The sequence below is a fragment of the Pseudorca crassidens genome, chromosome 8 (assembly GCF_039906515.1).
Source record: "Pseudorca crassidens isolate mPseCra1 chromosome 8, mPseCra1.hap1, whole genome shotgun sequence".
NCBI classification, from domain to species: Eukaryota; Metazoa; Chordata; class Mammalia; order Artiodactyla; family Delphinidae; genus Pseudorca; species Pseudorca crassidens.
In genome coordinates this window covers 16,130,392-16,149,406 of record NC_090303.1, presented here as the reverse complement: position 1 = coordinate 16,149,406, position 19,015 = coordinate 16,130,392, and the positions used below count along the sequence as shown (strand labels likewise).

Below are 19,015 nucleotides of genomic sequence, written 5' to 3'. Positions count from 1 at the left end.
ACTCAGTAATTACAATGCTGTGTTTGCACCCCTTGCAAAATGTTAAAATTATTTCTGACCCTGAGAACACCAGGAGGAAATGATATTGGCATGACTTCTCTGGGGACATTCACCCTCAACAAAGAGATGGCTTTGAGGGCATTAGGAGCAACTAAGTCCTTGAGGCAATGGGACAACCAAACTGGGACAGGTGTAGGTATAACATTGAGAGCAGCTGTAGGTGGAACACACACACAATCAGGTATCTTGAAAAGCAGGGGGAACGCTGGTGCCAAGTCATGGAAATGAATACATTTACTCCTGCTAAAGGTCAAAAGACTTAACATTCACCTCTTTGAATTTCATTTTCCTATTCTCTGCTAGGGAGGAATATGGAAGAAATGATAAAAGGCACAAACGTGTATTAATATATATTGATATCACCAAGGTGCTGGTGATGTAACAGAAAAAGCGGAAGTAACCTGTGACCACCATCGGCGGTTGGTTACATCCATCTGATAGAATACCCCGGTCAAACTTTTTTTTGGAAAAGACAATATTATGACACGAAAAAATGCTCAGTAAGATGACGCAGAAAATTCAGGAATACCTAACAATACAATCCGAATTCTGTGCTGCAAAACTGATAAAACAAAAAAACTAAAAGAAAAAATAACTAAAAGAAAGTAAACCAAAATGCATCCGCGGTTATGTTAGGGTTATGATTTAAGGGATTATTAACATTCTTCACTTTACACTTAGTATTTTTCCCAACTTTCTATAGGAAGGATGTACAACTCTTAACAGCGGGAAAAATGAGTCTTTTCAAATACCGCACATCTCCCATTTGGGAACCCTTTAGACACACCAAGTATTGATAAAGCAAACCCGAATGACAACTGAAATTACATTGTTGGCTTGAACATCTGCCACCTTCTTTAGAGATGAGCTCTGAGGGTCCTTCTGCTGTGGTGCTTTAGTGAACATCCCAGCTCTGTATCAGGCACTCACCTGAGAAGGCGTCGTCACACTGATTTCCGGAACAAAGTTGTCCTCGAAGAAACTGATGATGTTCTCCTGCTGCAGCTCCTTTGTTGGGGTGACTTTAGGGAGAGGTGGGACAGGAGGCCCTTTCCTTGTCTAAGAAGCATCACACAAACGAACAGGGGTTAATTCAGGCAAAGATGGCACGGGAGACATGCAGAAATGTCACGTAAACAGAGCTAGGGGAACAGACTGATTGCTGATTGAAACGTAGGTCTGCTTAGAGAAATAAGCCCACCTGATTCGGGCAAAGAACGCCTTCCTGGGTGGCCCTCAGAGCTCTGACAACCAGTGGCCCAATGAGAAAAATTCAGGCTATGAGGCTCCATTCATCTCAACCCAAGGGCTATACACAGGGCTGCAGTGCCACGTGTACCTGTGCCTCTCAAGTTAAACTAAGGCAGTTCCTTCTCTGAAGTCAACTGAAAATGATTTCTCACTTCAACAGTGCCTTAGCATTCTAGAACTAACATCCAGCAAGCTTTTCACTGGAGTTAGTGAGACCACCATAAGCAGCCTACATCTCACTCGGCACTCCAGTATTTTGGAAAATAAGCGTTTTAGAGATCTATCCATGATTCGTATCTTCGTACAACGTTCCTTAGTTTCAACCATACACAAGAAAGCTTGAACTGGATTGGAGACTTCAAGTTTCCCCATAGGAATTTCATTTTTGCCAAAAGCAGGGAAGATAAGGGTGGCCACTTCTCCCTGTATTTATCTTTGCTTGGCCCTTTCTGCTTCTTTCAAACACTTGTTCCATCATTTTTGTTGAGCGCACGCGCAATATACCGCGGGTGATGCAAAAAACGTGAAATGACATACACGTCGTGGCCTTTCTTGCTCCAGATGTTACCTAAAGCACTAACAGGAGGGAGGCTTCCTGGAAAAGGTAGGATTTAACAGAACCTTAAAGGACAGGACTCTGAGAAAAGGAGAGCATGCGAGCCTGAGGAAGCTGAGATTGTGGAAAGACGTGTCAACACACTCAAGCAGAGGGTATGTGAGGAAACATAAAAATCCAAGTAAGAGAAGGAAGCTGATTCCTTGGTGACGGTCACAATGCCCAAGGCTCCCACCTCAAAACCTGCCTGACTGGAAACTCTTGTCAATGTCCCCGCCCCATAGAATTACCCCAGGTGTGGTCAACTGAGCACCAGTTTTCCCAGTCCCCCTAATATTATACACGTGATCTCTTCCTACCTGCGAGGGTGACCGAGGCCGGGCTGGTGCAGGCGACGCAGGTGCCAGCGTGTGATTTGGACTAGCTGTCGGGCTCGGGATGGGTGAAGGTTCCTCGGGCGGCGATGGCGTCTTTGCAATACGGAGAGGACCCGAGTCGCTGGATGAACACAGAGGGTAAGCAGGGCTCCTTCTAAGGAACAGTACTTATTTCTCAGGGGCCCTCCTTCCCACAGAAAAACTGAGGCACTCCAGGTACTGCTGGTTATCTACTCCCTCTTCCTGTTAATTCTGCTTATTAGCGACAGTGATGCGGTAACTGGTACTATGTATTGTCCACTGTGTGCCAGGTCCCGTTCATATATTATCTCTAATCATCACAAGACCCAGGCACGACTGTCCCCACTTTACAGGTCAGTAAAGTAGGGCACGGAGAGGATAAAGATCCCTGCAGTCACTGGGCAATTTAGTGGACCTGAATTCTGGCCTTGGTAATGCGAACCCCTGTTCTTTCCACTGGGCCAGACAGACTCTGCAAGGATCTTCCAAACATAAGCTGAATTAATTGAACTAATTTTACTTTTGATTTTTAAGAGAATCTTGCTATGGCATAATCTATAGCAAAACCTACCCCCCAAATGATTCACGGGGTATTAAAAAAAGGATAGCGCTCATTAAGATTTTGTAGGAGTGCTTTCTGATGACATTTAGAAATTAATTCATTATTTCTCTTTCTACACCTTATGGCACAGTGACTCAACTCAGACAGCCTGAAACTGCAAACATATTATGTGATAGATGAGAGTCTGTACTGTTTCCTGAGAGCCCACTACATTCCTGGCACCAGCCCAGATGCCTGTCGTCAGCCCAAATGCAACGGCTAAGACACGACTCGGGATCCATCCTACTCTGTAAGAATTTCTAAACGCTACAGATTGAGGGAACAAGGTCTACACCCCCAAATAAATGAGCACGTACACAGCAGCAGGGTCTACGTATTCAAGGGGCTGAGGGAATAGGTCCCGTGGACAAGACGTGGACGCATGCATGATTGGGGCCGTGCCAGCAATCATGGCCTCTGCTGGGAAGCACAGCCCCCAAAGCTATGCCAAATGGAGACCCCGCTGAGCTCACTCACCACCTTGTTCTGCGGAGGAACATGGAAAAAAATGAAGAACGTTTGTCAAGTGGTCGTGGCCCCGCTTTTTCTTCATTGTATCTGATTCAGCAACATTGCAACTTCCAGATGCCTTTGTCCCTTTCCTCTCCGTGTAAGGGAACAACCTTTTCCCATGCACTGCATCTCTAAATCACCCAAATGTCACTGTGATACTCTTATTACAATTCTTTCTTGGTTTCTAACCTCATATTGAAATAATTGTATTGGAAACAGCAGCTCTATCCCTTTCCTGTATTCTTTTAGGCAACATTCTTTCTCTTAGACAAAGAAAATATACTTAATGCTCACTTAGAATAGCAGCCAGAGTAGGGACTACAAGTACAGCTAAACCAAGGGGCATCAACTAAGAAAATTACCTATTTCCGGGGAGTTCCAAACACTGATATACGGAGGTGGATATATGGAAGTGGTGGTGCCTGTGTTAAGAGTATGTGTGTTTTTATAAATGCAAGTGTATCATATATACATCGACTGATGTTAAGATCGTAAGTACAGAATGTCAGGACTGCATATTACCTTAGAAGCTGTTTAGTTCAATAGCACATTTTTATTTCTGTTGATTAAAAAAGAGCTCTTAAACAAGAGAGGTTATTGAACCTACTCAAGGAAGGCACAGCAACTTAACTGCAGAGTCAGAAACTTGAAAGCCGAGCCTTCTGACTTCCAACCCAAGCCTCACTAGCCTACACTACTTGAGTACATAATGTCTGAGAAGGATGGATAAAAGGGATTCCCAAATCACAGGAGAAGGCTGCTGTGAATCCAAACCCTGGCAGCGTAGACCATTTACTTACGGATCACTGAGGCTTTGGTATAACTGACTGGCGTACTCAAAATAAAACCAAACCAACGTTCAACAAAACAACGCAGTGCTTGCAAGGTCAAGTTTGGAGGTAAGATGAGGTCTCACCTACTTCCTTTCTCCTTTCCCAAAATGGATTCATTAAAGGTATAAGCACCAATAATAAGTATCAGGACTAACCGTTGTGAGTTTGGGGAATTCCCTTCTTCTCCAACTAAAGTAACAAGTGCACAACTAGAAATTATATGTAAGGGACGTCCCTGGTGGCGCAGCGGTTAAGAATCCGCCTATCAATGCAGGGGACACGGGTTCAAGCCCTGCTCCGGGAAGATCCCACATGCTGCGGAGCAACTAAGCCCGTGCGCCACAACTACTGACCCTGAGCTCTAGAGCCCGGGAGCCACAACTACTGAGCCCACGTGCCACAACTACTGAAGCCCGCGCGCCTAGAGCCCATGCTCCACAACAAGAGAAGCCACCGCAATGAGAAGCCCGCACACTGCAACAAAGAGTAGCTCCCCGCTTGCCGCAACTAGAGAAAAGCCGGTGCACAGCAACGAAGACCCAACACAGCCAAAAATAAATAAATAAAAATAAATAAATTTATTTAAAAAAAAGAAATTATATGTAAAAAGCTGACACCACTGCTGGAAAGCAGAGAGAGGTAGATATCAACTCTATCGTGACAATGACAAAAGTCCATGGAGATTCATCTGAAGGCTAAAAGTCAACATAAAAGCACAGAACTAAGGCTGGCGTCAGCCTCCAGATGGAAGGGCTCCTTGGTTTTAGATCGTTGGAGGATGAGTAAAAGACCATAGGCTGATACAGACTGCAGAATTTGCAACAATCCCTGCTTTCAGGGTGTACAGACATGAACTTGGCTCTGATGAACATGGCCTACCTGGGAGCTCCTTGAATGGTGAAGGCCTTGTCAGCGTGCTGGTCACCCAATTTCGTCATCACTTCATATAGTTTGTGGCAAAGCTAAGGGGACAGAGGTCACCGCTGTAAGTCATTCTAGTGCAAATGCAGGCTACTGACCCCAGAAAGGAATTGTTTATTGAAAAACTAAGAATCTTATGATAGTACGGATGGTCCCAGGATAAGTTAACCTCTGAACAGGGTTCAACTTAAAATTCATGTCAAAACTGTCAGGCCACAAACACAAATAAACAAATATATATGCAAACCAGAGCAGGAAAACTTATTGTTTACATTGATTCCATTAGAGATAAAGTCATACAACCTCCCTGCTGAACTAAGAAAATATTAGTCGATGACAGAGCTGCTGACTATGTGAATATCTGGAAACCAATTTCTCCTGAGCCTAAAGACTTGGAAATCCAACTTTAAAAACTGACTGAAAGAAAAAAAAAAGACTGTAAGACTGTACCAAGCAGGCAGGGATTCATGAAAGCACAAACTAAAATCTTTACCAGCTATACAGAACCATGTGGTCACTACAAAAAAAATGTAGAAATATTATTGAGGGTCATGACACACTATTAAAAGAAACACGAAAGAGAGTGAATTCTTTGCATAATGCTGTGCCATTTCATCTGCTTCCAGAACAAACATTCATTTACTTTATATTCCATAAGGAAAAACAATCTTCATTACTCACCACCGCAATTTCCTTATGAAACTTGGCCTCTAGGCTAGAGACATTTTTGAAAGTATTGACATAAAATCCAACTCGTCTACCATGTAGAGATACAAAGAGGAAAGAAGAGATGGGAAAGACCGGTCAGCAAAACTGTATTTTCAATGGCAATGACATATATTAAAGACAGATTTTCTTTACGAAATTTTGAATAACGTTGGATTAAATAAAAATGCCTAACCCAGAGTAGGCCCAACCTTTCCTGATTTGTTAATGAAAAAAAATAGCTTCTTTTGGTATACAGCACAACCTTTCCTAGAGTGTCGGTAATAACCCCAACAAATGGTTCTCACACTTCAATGTGCACCAGGGTCACTTGGAGGTTTGTTTCTGATTCAGCAGGTCTGAGGTGGGGACTAAGAATTTGAATTTCTAACAAGCTCTAGGTAATACTGATGCTGCTGGCTCAGAGATAACACTTTTGGAACCACTGCCCTAAGCATTTGTAGTTTAGATTTGTATCTTGTAAAAGTTTTCAGATAGAGAAGTTTATTAATTTTTACAAAATATAAATGGTCTAGTTTTGGTATCATATATTTGGATTCTGAAATTTGTTTGATAGAGAGAAATAAAAAAACCTACAAATTAATTACAATTTTTCAGCGGAAGTGAGAGTGTACTTTCATTGAACAAATTAAAAACACAAGCTATTCATTCGCAATACCTCAAACACATTTGTGAAGTAAAGTCATGGTGGGGGGGCTTCTGTGAAATGAGCAAGGTCCCCTCAGTCTTCATGTTTAGGTCCCTAATAGTAAGCACACCAGTCAGCCCAGTGGATTCAGCCCAGTATCCCCAGTATAAGCTCCCTCTGCTCTAAATGAGGGCTCTTTGGACACTATATTTAATTCAGTCCTTCTGACTCCATCTGAGTAAATCACTACTTTGATTTAATTCATGTTCTTTTTTCAGTGACATTCTCAAAAATCATCCCAGAATCCTGATTGGTTAATTAGATTCCAAATGCCAATCAAGAGCAAGAAAGGACCAGAAATACTAAATAGGTCTAATATATGGAGTAAACATATATTCAGGGAGTTTATAATAAGAATACTTACTGGGGAATAAGAATGTGCCCATACACAGTAGGCACCCCTTTTAGTTAAACAAAGAGTTGAAAGGGTAGAGAAAAGGGGGCTTCTAGCGGCTTAGCTGTGCCTTGTGGTGAGTCAAATTCCAAACAGTAGAGGTGGATGAATGTTGCATCATCATTAAAGCCAATAAAAGGGAGAGTCATCTAAGCACTTTCTTATATTCCCTCACTTAACCCTCATAACAACCCCCTAGGCAGTGATGCTCATTTTATATCCAAAAAAACTGAGGCACAAGAGTTTTACTGTCCCAGGCCATGCAGTTAACAAGTAGAGAACCAGTATTTGGTTGCAAAAGGAGGAAAACTCAATAGAAAAGCATGGCATGTTTGCCAAGAAATTCTGCTGAAGCGTGAATGTTATTTCCATGCTTTCTCATGAATTACATGGTTTGGAATTTTAATAAAATAAAAGCTGGAAGTTCAATTTAGAGGTTCGGAAATGAAACAGTAGTTGAGTGCTAAAATCCATTCTACCAATAAGACTTACTTCTCCTATGGCTTAACCTGTACCTTAGATTCCTACCATGTTTCACTTAATCTTTTTTTTTCTTTATAAGATTAGTTTATTTGGGTTTTCTTCATCCTTTTTTCCAGCTTCATTAAGGACTTAATCGACAAATAAAATTGTACGATATTTAAAGCGACATGATGGTGACTTGATATATACACTGTGAAAGGATTCCCCCAACTAGTTAATGAACACACCCAGCACCTCACATATTTATCTTTTTCTTGTAGAACATTTAAGTTCTATTAGCAAATTTCAATTATATAACACAGTGTTATCAACTACAGTCACCATATTTTACGTTAGGTCCTCAGTCCTTATTCATTAGAGCTGAAAGTTTGTACCTTTTACCAACCTCTCCCTACTTCCCCCACCACCAGCACCTGGCAAGCACTTTTCTACACTGTTGCTATGAGTTTGTCTTTTTAAAAAAAAGACACCACATATAAGCGATACCATGCAGTATAACCTCACACCTATCAGAATGGGTATCATCAGAATGACTAGAGAAAACAAATGTTGGCAAGGATGTGGAGAAAACGGAGCCCTTGTGCACTGTTGGTGGGAATGTAAATTGGTGCAGCTGCTATGGGAAACAGTATGGAGATTCCTCAAAAAATTAAAAATAGAACTATCATACGATCCAGCAATTCCACTTCTGGATATATATATACATGAGGGAATGGAGACAGAATCTCAAAGAGGTATCACACTTCCATGTTCATTGCAGCGTTATTCACAATAGCCAAGATATAGAAACAATCCGAGTGTCCATCAACTGATGAGTGGTTAAAGAAGATGTGATATATAGACACAATGAAATATTATTCAGCCATGAGAAGGAAGGAAATCCTGCCATTTGTGACAAGACGTATAGACCTTGAGGGTATTATGCTAAGTGAAATAAGCCAGACAGAGAAAGACACATGAATGTTTCGCTCAATCTTAATATTCTTTATCTACAGTGATCATGTGGTCCTGAATTCACCTTTTTCTTTTCATTGATTTAAAGTACAGTTGACCCTTGAACAACACAGGTTTGAACTGTGCAGATCCACTTACACATGGATGTTTTTCAATAAAGATAGTACCTGTATTTTCATTTGACATATCTTTAAATGAACTAACTGTAGGGAAAAGCTTGTGTTCAATAAGAGATCATAATATGTGGAGTCAAAAGAACTAGGGTTTGAGTTCTGATTCTAGCTGAACTGTTTCAGTTTCCTGCCCTTGGAGGAGTCATTTATCAATTCTTTTGTTTTTGAGGCAGAGCTAGCAGTACTCGGATTTTAGACCATATGGGGGTCAGCAACCCTGCGTTGTTCAAGAGTCAACTGTAATATACATAATCATGTATATGTCTGTATACACACACACACATTAATAAAGAAAATCCTGGCACAGTGTGTTTGGGAAATAGTTAGTACGCAGAGGGTCAGATCAGAAGCCTGGGAGGTGACAGCCTGGGGAGACAGAGGACCTTCCAGACCAGGAAGCACGCATTTATTCGCAGGCAACAGTTACTTACAACCCATGGCCCTGTTGGACCTGGGGGAAGGAGAGGACTTGGACCTGTATTTGAGGAAGCTAACTAAGGCAGAGGATGGATGGGAGAGGAGAGACTGCACGTGTCCTGACAACATCGTGCAGAGGGACCCAGCTCTTGCATGGTTTGCAAAGGAGTCTTCCTGGGGCACTTGAACTGGCAGCCTAGGACCCCAATCATGCAGACAGTAGTTCCTCATTCAATTACTAGACAAAGAGACTATCTAACTCTGGCTGCACACCTGGTGGTGGGCTAAGGTGGCTCTAGACACTAACAGTCCAGTTGGAGGGGCACGTGAGGGCTGACTGATGAACATATGCTCCATTCATACTGGTGAGAGAAAGAAGCAGATTTCAGAACAGAGTGCGAGTGTTAAAGGTACCACAAAAGGCCATACGTGGTTAAATAGCAAAAATTAGCAGATACGCCAGAAACAGCTGAAGGAACCAAGAGGAGAGGAGAGTGATGAGCCCTGTGCCAGCTGCAAACATCTGCTTGAGACGACAAAGAGGCTGCCCTGAAGAAGGGTCAGATTTAAATAGAGATGGGGGAGTGGGATGAAGTTGAAGTTGATGGTGGGTATCGTTTTCTTTGCATCGATTTTTCACTATAATAAACAAAACCCTAATGAAGACCTATGACTTGAACTCTGGGTCCAGCTTTACTAGTTCCTTTGAGTAAGCTTCTTGACTGTAAATGCTGGGTGAAAGGCACAGAAAACAGAAGCTTCGATGGGCACTGCTGACCTGCTCCCCCTTCTGTTCCCTCAACTTTGAATGTGACTTCACACAAAACCTTTGTAAATATGATGAGAGTTAGCATCTCACCAACTATTTAATTATGTATGTTCCTTTAATGAAAGGTGAGTTAACATTTTTCTGTTCATTTATTTATCGCCCATTTGAATTTCTCCTTTTGTGAGTCATCTATTCCTAGTTTGCTTATTTCTTGGTGTTGTTTTATTGTTATTTATTTATAAGGAATTTTCTATTAAACATATTGAACTTTGAATACATTGAGCAAAAACAAGAATCCCCTTTCTTCTATCTTTAAATTCTGTTTCCTGATACACAGCATATCTTTTTTATAGCAATGATTATTTAGAGAAATAACTGGCACTAGAAAGAAATACCTTATTTAGAATGACTAAACAAACATCCACAATTTTCTAATACGTTTATTGTTTCCTTTTAGAACTGAGAAATTAAATCAACTAGATGTATTCAATTGAGAAAAAAGTTCAATATTTTTAATGCAACTTATCATATAGTGATTCTCTCCAATTTATGAAATCAGAGATTCTTTCAAAGTAGGCACTGCCTTGGTCTAGTTCGTGAGTATAGGCCCAGCACCTAATATAGCAGAACAGGACAGAACAGGCATGCAGTAAATAGTCCATGAATAGGGCTTCCCTGGTGGCGCGGTGGTTGAGAGTCTGCCTGCCGATGCAGGGGACACGGGTTCGTGCCCCGGTCTGGGAAGATCCCACATGCCGCGGAGCGGCTGGGCCCGTGAGCCATGGTCACTGAGCCTGCGCGTCCGGAGCCTGTGCTCCGCAACGGGAGAGGCCACAGCAGTGAGAGGCCCGGGAACACACACACACACACACACAAAAAAAAGAAAGTCCATGAATAAATGAATGAATGAATAAGCAAATGAACAAACCAATGAATGAACAAATGTGGCACTCATTCCACTGGAAGGGCACATTCTGACTATAACCTTGGCTTCTAAAACACTAGCGTCACCAGCAGTAAGATATACACCCACAAAGAGTACCAGGCTCTGAATTCTGATATCATCTTCTTGGGAGGTTTCATTTCACAAGTTCTTCATAAACAAGAGACTCTGAGACATTACCATTTCCCCAAAGGACTTGTCTGAGGCCTTCTCAGGTCCCTCCTGGTCAGCTGTCAAGGCCAACTTAATTTCTTTATTAAGATGTTTCTTTGTTCTCGGAAATGGTGGAAAGGATTAAAAGCTCAGCTTACCGCAGTCCCAGCTTGCCAGCCAGGATGCTCGCTCCTCAGCACTGCCCTGAGGGAAGCCTGTCCCCCCGGGAGCTGGTCACTGTTTCCCCCAGAGCCCCCTACAATGGAAGAATAATACTCTGCCTATAAGTCTGTTTCTGTGTCATAGATAGGTTCATTTGTGCCATATTTTAGATTCCACATATAAGTAATATCATATGGTATTTGTCTTTCTCTTTCTGACTTAACCTCACTTATGATCATGTCTAGCTGCATCCATGTTGCCACAAACGGCATTATTTTGTTCTTTTTTATGGCTGAGTAGTATTCCATTGTATATACGTACCATATCTTCTTTATTCATTCATCTGTCAATGGACATTTAGGTTGCTTCCATGTTTTGGCTATTGTGAGTAGTGCTGTTATGAATAGAGGGGCGCATGTATCTTTTTCAATTAGAGTTTTCATCTTTTTCGGATATATGCCCAGGAGTAGGATTGCTGGATCATATGGTAATTCTATTTTTAGTTTTCTGAGGAACCTGCATACTGTTTTCCATAGTGGCCACGCCAATTTACAGTCTCACCAACAGTGTACGAGGGTTCCCTTTTCTCCATATCCTCGCCAAGATTTAGGATTTGACTTAAAGCAGTGTTGCAATGACAAGCACAATTCTGTTTATTCAGGGTGGTAGCATGGGGGTGCTGATGGGAATTGAGAGATATAAGGCCCCACTTCACCCAACAGCTTCTTGTTCAACCACTGAGTGGGGAAAACTGCACTTAATGGCATGAGAAATGCAGAATACCTATAAATGAGAAGAATGGTTAACATCTAAAATAGGAATGAAGTTCGGGTTAACAGGTAAGGGCTGAAAGCAGAGGCTTCGTATCAAAGACTGAAGACTAGATGAGCTATTGGAATAAAGGAAGTTCTTCCAAAAGCTAAAAGAGTATCCTTGTAAATTTCAAGGTTAAGGGCAGTTCTCCTAATGCTTCTTAGCTGAGATTTGGGTCTCCACCTGAGAAATATACCAAGGTCTAAGACTGTGCCATCCAATGGAGCAGCTGCTGGCTACATCAGGTTACTTAAATTTAAAAGGGTTAAAGAGAAATCATTTTAATTTAAAATTCAGTTCCCCGGTCACACTAGCCATATTCCAAGTGCTCAACAGCTAGCCACGTGTGGCAAGTAGCTACCATATTGGAAATTACAGATTACTGAACACTTCTATTGCACAGTGCGGAAGCATCACACGGAATAAGACAAGATAAGGAATATTTTCTGTTCGTGAACTTCTACAACCTGTACAGAAACATCTTTACCTTGACCATAATGATGGTAACTCTTCTTGTAAGTCAACGTTAAACTCTTCAAACACTTTCTGTGCTTTCTGAAATTCCTCTTCTGCCTAGAAGTGACACATAACATGTTTACACTAAAAAATATCACATAGACACAGCCATTTCTAGACACAACATCGCTTAATATAAAATAGGAATAGCTTTATGGCATCCCGGAAACATTTTGGGAAGCAGAGAATCTGGTAAAAATCCACAAGATTTTTTTCAATAAAAGTGAAATACTGGGGACTTCCCTGGTGGCGCAGTGGTAAAGAATCCACCTGCCAATGTAGAGGACACGGGTTTGATTCCTGGCCCGGGAAGATCCCACATGCTGCGGAGCAACTAAGCCCATGCGCCACAACTACTGAGCCTGCGCTGTAGAGCCCGCGAGCCACAACTACTGAGCCTGTGCTCTAGAGCCCACGATCCACAACTACTGAGCCCACGTGCCACAGCTACTGAAGCCTGAGTGCCCAAGTCCGTGCTCTGCAACAAGAGAAGCCACCACAATGAGAAGCTCACGCACTGCAGCAAAGAGTAGCCCCTGCTCGCCGCAACTAGAGAAAGCCCGCGTGCAGCAACGAAGACCCAATGCAGCCAAAAATAAATTAATTAATTAATTTAAAAAAAAGTGAAATACTGAATCTTATTTCAAAAGGAAAACGTGATTCATTACAATGGTTGCTCTTGCATCTCTTACAGAGTCATTCACGCTACAAAAATGCATTAACAGCCTGTCACATACACCGCTCTGCTCGAGATGCTGGACACGGATGCTTCTCCAAGAAATTCCCTGTCTAGTGGGAAGTCTAAGTAATTACACTACAAGAAAGGGCTTATAAGCTGTTACGGAGCATGCTATTAAGGAAGATGGTGCAGGGAATCGAGAAGGTTCCATAGGGCAGGTGATGTTTTAACTTGATATCAAATCTTGAAGAATGAGCAAATGTTTGCTAACAAAGGGGATGGAGAATGGACTGCAATACATAAAAGGTGGGGTTGCTGGACTGGGGATGCGAGCTCACTAACCACGTGGACTTATCAGACTGCTCCACCTCTGTGCACCTCAAATCCGTAAAATGCACATAGCAATGCCCACCTCACAGGTGTTGTGAGTATTGAAGAAAGAGGATGTAAATGAAGTGTTGAACATGGTGCCTGGCACCTCAGGGGCCTCGCGTGAAGGGCAGCTCTTATCACGGCCGCTCAGCAGCTGGTATTGTAGGTCACAGAGGCTCCAGCTTAGGACGTGTGTAGAGGGAGGAAAGGAGGGGAAAGAAGACTTGAAAGTTGACAAGGACGGAGAGGTGAGTCAGAACCAAGTTGCGAAGGTCGCATGGGCCATGGTAAGGAATCTAGAATTTTTTTTCTACAGGCAATGGGAGCCGTTAAAAGACTTAAGCAGTGGAGAAACTCTATCTAGATATGTGCTGCAGAAAGGCCATCCAGGCAGCTGTGTGTGTGCAGATGGGGGAAGGCAAGACTGGAGGCCAAGTGAGAAGTCAGCAGGCGTCTCCCATGAGCTGTCAGCCGATGACTGACATACATGGTAAACACTCCGGAAATGGGTTTTCTAAAAGAAAAAGAACGTCATGCAATTGTAGTACACATCTGTACACTCAAGCACAATTTATGTCTGAGAATTTCACACTCGATTTCCTAGTTGAATCTGCTTTCTGGCATCAAGTATGGAGCACGACCACAGAAAGAATGTAAGGACACGTTACTTTCTTTGATCAGGCAGTACTGTTGGGGGCGAACGTTTATGATGATGAAAATGTGAGTCAGTGTCACCCATGTGAACTCTACTGTGACCTGAAAACCCTTAATGTTACTTGAAAATTATGAACAGCAGCCCACAAGCACCGTGCTTCAGTTTCAATTCTGTCCTGATTCCCATCTCCATGAGAAAGGGAAGATTTCATTTTCAAAAGCAAAGTTGCGATAGGTCACAGAACATGGAGAGTGGTGACAACAGTGGGATCGGCCCCTACCTTAGAGATGCGACTCTCGTCCTTCCTCTTGGAACTCTGCAAAGCCTCCAGGTGGTGGCGGGCACTGTCGTAGTCCACCAGCTTCCTGCTGCGCTTTGCGATGCGGTTCTGCCAACAGGGAAACATATGCGCTAAGAAAGAGACGCGGTCCCAGACTCTCTTCTTGACTGCCGAAATGCCTTCCTTGTCCGCAGTAGCTGGGGACCTTGACCGGAGATCGAGGTGAACCAGAATTTCACTAGACAAATGATCCCTGGAAAACAGACTACAGCCTCCGCTCCTTTGTGTGAAAACCATTAGGTAAAGGCCTCCCTTCTGAAAATAATTAGGACAATCGTAAGGAGGTGAAGGCAGAATTTGCAAAGACCAGAGAAATTCCAGAACTGGTTGAGGGAAGCACCTAAACCTATACTCTCTGTTAGTCTCTATTCTAGATCTTTAAATGTTCCATTCTGAAGATAGTACAAGACTATATTAGGATTTGGTTTTATAATTCTCATAGCACTCACACTAACAGCAGTTCTATAAATCAGATTTACTTCCTAAGAAACCCTTCTGCCTAGAAGTGTTTGTCAACCCTTTTGTTCATTCAAATCATCTGAGGAGATTTTAAAATATATTGATTTCTAGAGACTTCTGTTTCCAGTTAGGATATAGAGAGCTGCAAACAATGTTACGGTCACACTAGCAAGAAAAAAATCTGGATAATTTATAAAAGCATAAATTGTCTTGATTGTGTCACACACATGAAGTCATATGGCAATAAAGGAATCTCAATTCCAAAGAGGGATGAGTCTCTTCAAGGAGAGACGAGACATACCAACTCTTTCACCTTTGGCAGGTAAAAGCTGTGGCCACCATACAGGTGGACAAGAAGTAGTCAGCTAAAATTTTAACACATTGTTTAAGGTCTCTTGTGGGCTAACGTGTCAGTTTGGGATAGCTGGGTGTCCAAGACACAAAGGGAAGTTGCACTTATGGGCAAGCTCTTTCCTTGGGCCTCCACTGTATGCTATGAGAAAGACTGGGGACAAGACACTTCCTTGCAGTGCAAGTGAGAATGAGATGATCTCTGATGGCTATGGGGGTAGAAAGACAAAGCTCTGCCCATTCCCTTGGACATTTTTCCCTTTACAAAGCAAAAGCCTTAAGCCACTTGAGGAAGAAACAACAGATCCTCTGGTCCATAGACACCAGGCAGAGATCCACTGATTCTGGGGGAAAGGTAGAAGCAAAATCAATCTGGCCCCAGTGATGGACAGGAATCCCTTGGGCCCCTAGATATATTCACAAATAACTGTAACACACAGAAGAGTGGGAGAAAAAATCTCAACCCATAGGGGAGGGACATAAAACCCTCTTGGGCCCAAGACCTGATTCCTATAACAAGAAGAGGTCTGATCCCACTTTGGCAGGGTCAGAAAACTCCTGTTCAAGCTCAACCACAGATACGAGGCCGACTTTGCCTGAGACAGGCCAGGAAAGTATAACATAAAACAGCCTTGCCTCAACTCCAAGCCCAGCACTGAATAACAAGAAACAGCTGCCTACCACTGGAGAAAGGCCAAGTGTATGGAGAGAGACTCCCTCTGAAACACTGGCACACAAGGGCACCTGAAATCTGAGGGAGGCAGGAACACGGAGAAAAACTCTCTGGCATCCAAGGGCCCAACCAATGTGGGTCAAAGTAGAGGCAAAAACTAGACTTCAACCCAAGAGCCTGAAAATTTTATAGATGTTAGACTATACGTGCAAGGTATTAGCAGCCCAATTCTAGAGGAATTTGAAAGCAACAGTGCACCGAAAGTAACAACAGCAACAACAAAACACAAGTCCAGCTCAAGGTGCAAGCAGAGTAATTTGAACTGTCCCACTACTGGCTTGACAAAAAGGCACGCCCATTTCCAGGCATAAACAGTACTCCAGTCTTCACTATTCTATACACGATGTCTGGCATTCAATCAAAAATTCTGAAACACACACCTTAAAAAAAAGAAAAATGGCCCATGAGAAAAGAGAGCAAGCAACAGAACCAGACATGACCCAAATGTTGGAAGTCTTAGTATTTTTTTGGGGGGGGGGCTGCACCCATGCAGCATGCGGGATCTTAGCTCCCCAACCAGGGATTGAACCTGTGCCCCCTGCAGTGGAAGTACAGAGTCTTAACCACTGGACCGCCAGAAGTCCCCAGTCAGTAATTTTAAAGTAACTATGACTAATATGTTAAAGTATCTAGCTGGAAAAGGTAGACAAAATACATAAACAGATAGGGAATGTCAACAGATACATGGAAATTCAGCTAAATGGAAATCAAATGGAAATAATAAAATTTATCAGAGGAGAAATTTCTTCATTAGACTTAAAACAGCTGAGGAAAGAAACAGTACAGTTCAAGATAAATGAAATGAAGAGAAAATTTTCTCATTAAAACACAAAGAGAGGGACTTCCCTGGTGGCACAGTGGTTAAGAATCCTCCTGCCAATGCAGGGGACACGTGTTCGAGCCCTGGTCCGGGAGGATCCCACATGCCGTGAAGCAACTAAGCCCGTGTGCCACAACTACTGAGCCTGCGCTCTAGAGCCCGCGAGCCACAACTACTGATGCTGCGTGCCACTACTACTGAAGCCTGCACACCTAGAGCCTGTGCTCCACAACAAGAGAAGTGACCGCAATGAGAAGCCCACACACCACAACGAAGAGTAGCCCCGCTCGCCGCAAGTAGAGAAAGCCCACGCCCAGCAATGAAGACCCAATGAAGCCAAAACTAAAAATTAATTAATTTTTAAAAATCACTAAAGAAACTGCCACAAAGTGAGCAAAAGTTTAAAAAAAAAAACAGAATCAAGCATACAAGACCAATACAATATCAAACAGTCTAACATCGTGCAACTGGAGTCTCAAAGAGAGGAGAGGGAGAGGCAGAGAAATATTTGAAGTGATAATGGCTGGGAATTTTGTAAAATAAGGAAGACATCAAAGTACACATCCAAGACCTTCATAGAATCCCAAGAGGGATAAATACCAAACAAGACACAGACAGCTACACCAAAACCAAACTGCTTCAAATCAAAAATAAAGAAAAAAAATAAGTACAAAGGTAAGAATTGCACAGTCTTCAGAAACTGTGCAGGCCAGAATACAATGGAGTAGCATCCCTTAAGCACTGAAAAATAAAAAATCAAGAGAGATTTTCAGAATTCTATTCCCAGTGAAAATACCTTCCAAAAGTAAAGGTGAAATACACGTTTTTTAAAAGACAAACAAAAGCTGGGGGAACTCATTGCCATATACGAATTTTAATACCAACAGGAGCTGTACAAAGAAATGAGTACCAGAAATGGTAAAAATTAAGGGAAATAGACAAGATTTTGGTTTTTTACTTTGAATTGCTTGAAAAGTTCACTGAACTAGAGAAAAGCAGAAACAATAGATCGTGGGCTTTATAACCTATGTATAGGGAAAATATATGACAATAAGAGCACAGGGAATGGAGGGAGGAGCTGGAAATACACTGCTATAAGGTTCTTAGACTGTACATAAAGTGCTGCAACGTTACCTGAAGTTAGACAAGTTAAAGATGTACACTGCAAACTGTAGGGCAACCACTAAAAATTAAGTTAAAGAGGAACAACTAATAAGCAAGTAGTGTAAAATATACTGATTCCTGAGCCCCAGACTAAGAGATTCTGATTTAGTTAGTCTGAGGCAAAGTCCGGGCATCTGTCCTTTTTAAAAAAGTCCCCAGGGGTCTAGTTGTGCCCAGCTAGTCTAATACTGAGAACTGCAGAAGAGGATCCTTAAAAAACTTTAAATTTCATAGGGTAGGAAGAAGAAAAACAACAATAATATAAATGTTTATCGTTTACAAAACATAGTCCTCTGGGTCCTCACAGCAATGCCCAGTATGGGTGTTTCAGGGATTTTCCCATTTTACAGGTAGGGAATTTGAAGTTGCATGAGATTAACCTCTAACTTGTCCAGAATTACTCAGAAAGTCTGTGGCGAAAGATGAGTTAGGTATCAGCCCCGGGACCAGTGCCAAGAGTAGGGTGACTCCAGTGAGACACCTAGGGCACAATGTTTAAGGAGGCTCTCACTCTTGGGGTAATGTTAGTGCAGGGTCAGCAGTCCACGTAGGACTTTGAACCCTCGTGCCCTCACCTGTCTCACTCAGTCCCTGCCCCTGATGCTTGGTTAGTACTCTTTCTAGCACTTCCCAGGTGTCTCTGACAGACTCTGTCATCCAGCTACCATCTGTCACTCTGTGCTACTCCTCTACACCCCCTTCAGGGGTGATGACAGGTAGGGCGGGGCAGTTACACTCATTTAGCTGCTTCCAATCCCTTTCACTTTATCCTCTGCACCGACCACTTCCGACTGGCGTCAGTGGAAGGATGGCTGACATACCACGTTCACTCAAAATATATGATGAATTAGCCCAGCAGGGTAGAGAGAAAGGTGCTAACAAGGTGACAAAGCTCATTACTTTCAGCAGACATCTGTTACCTTCCAAGGAGCACCGCCCCTTGAGGTAGTGGCCTTGTGTAACTTTGTGGAAACTTTTACAAAGCTCTGCTTTGTGGACTTGGTCGGGGGTGGGGAGGTTGTCCTTTAGTATCTTCCTAAAAAGCAAATCTTGATGCTTTGAAGATAAACTTGATTTTCGAAAAGAGGCAAAATTCAATTACTTCCAAGCCTGGGAAC

The 19,015-nt window shown here is 42.6% G+C and overlaps 1 protein-coding gene across 1 annotated transcript in view; it reads right to left on the bottom strand.

The window, feature by feature from the left end:
- The window catches only part of LOC137228853 (amphiphysin), a 191,215-nt gene that overhangs the window by 55,332 nt on the left and 116,868 nt on the right, over positions 1-19,015 (bottom strand). Inside the window, exons 6-11 of the mRNA XM_067745878.1 lie at positions 14,311-14,418; positions 12,296-12,381; positions 5,815-5,890; positions 5,092-5,174; positions 2,227-2,365; positions 991-1,119 (exon numbers count right to left, since the gene is read on the bottom strand). Coding sequence (XP_067601979.1) covers positions 991-1,119; positions 2,227-2,365; positions 5,092-5,174; positions 5,815-5,890; positions 12,296-12,381; positions 14,311-14,418 — 621 coding nt within the window. The remainder of the gene's footprint in view (positions 1-990; positions 1,120-2,226; positions 2,366-5,091; positions 5,175-5,814; positions 5,891-12,295; positions 12,382-14,310; positions 14,419-19,015) is intronic.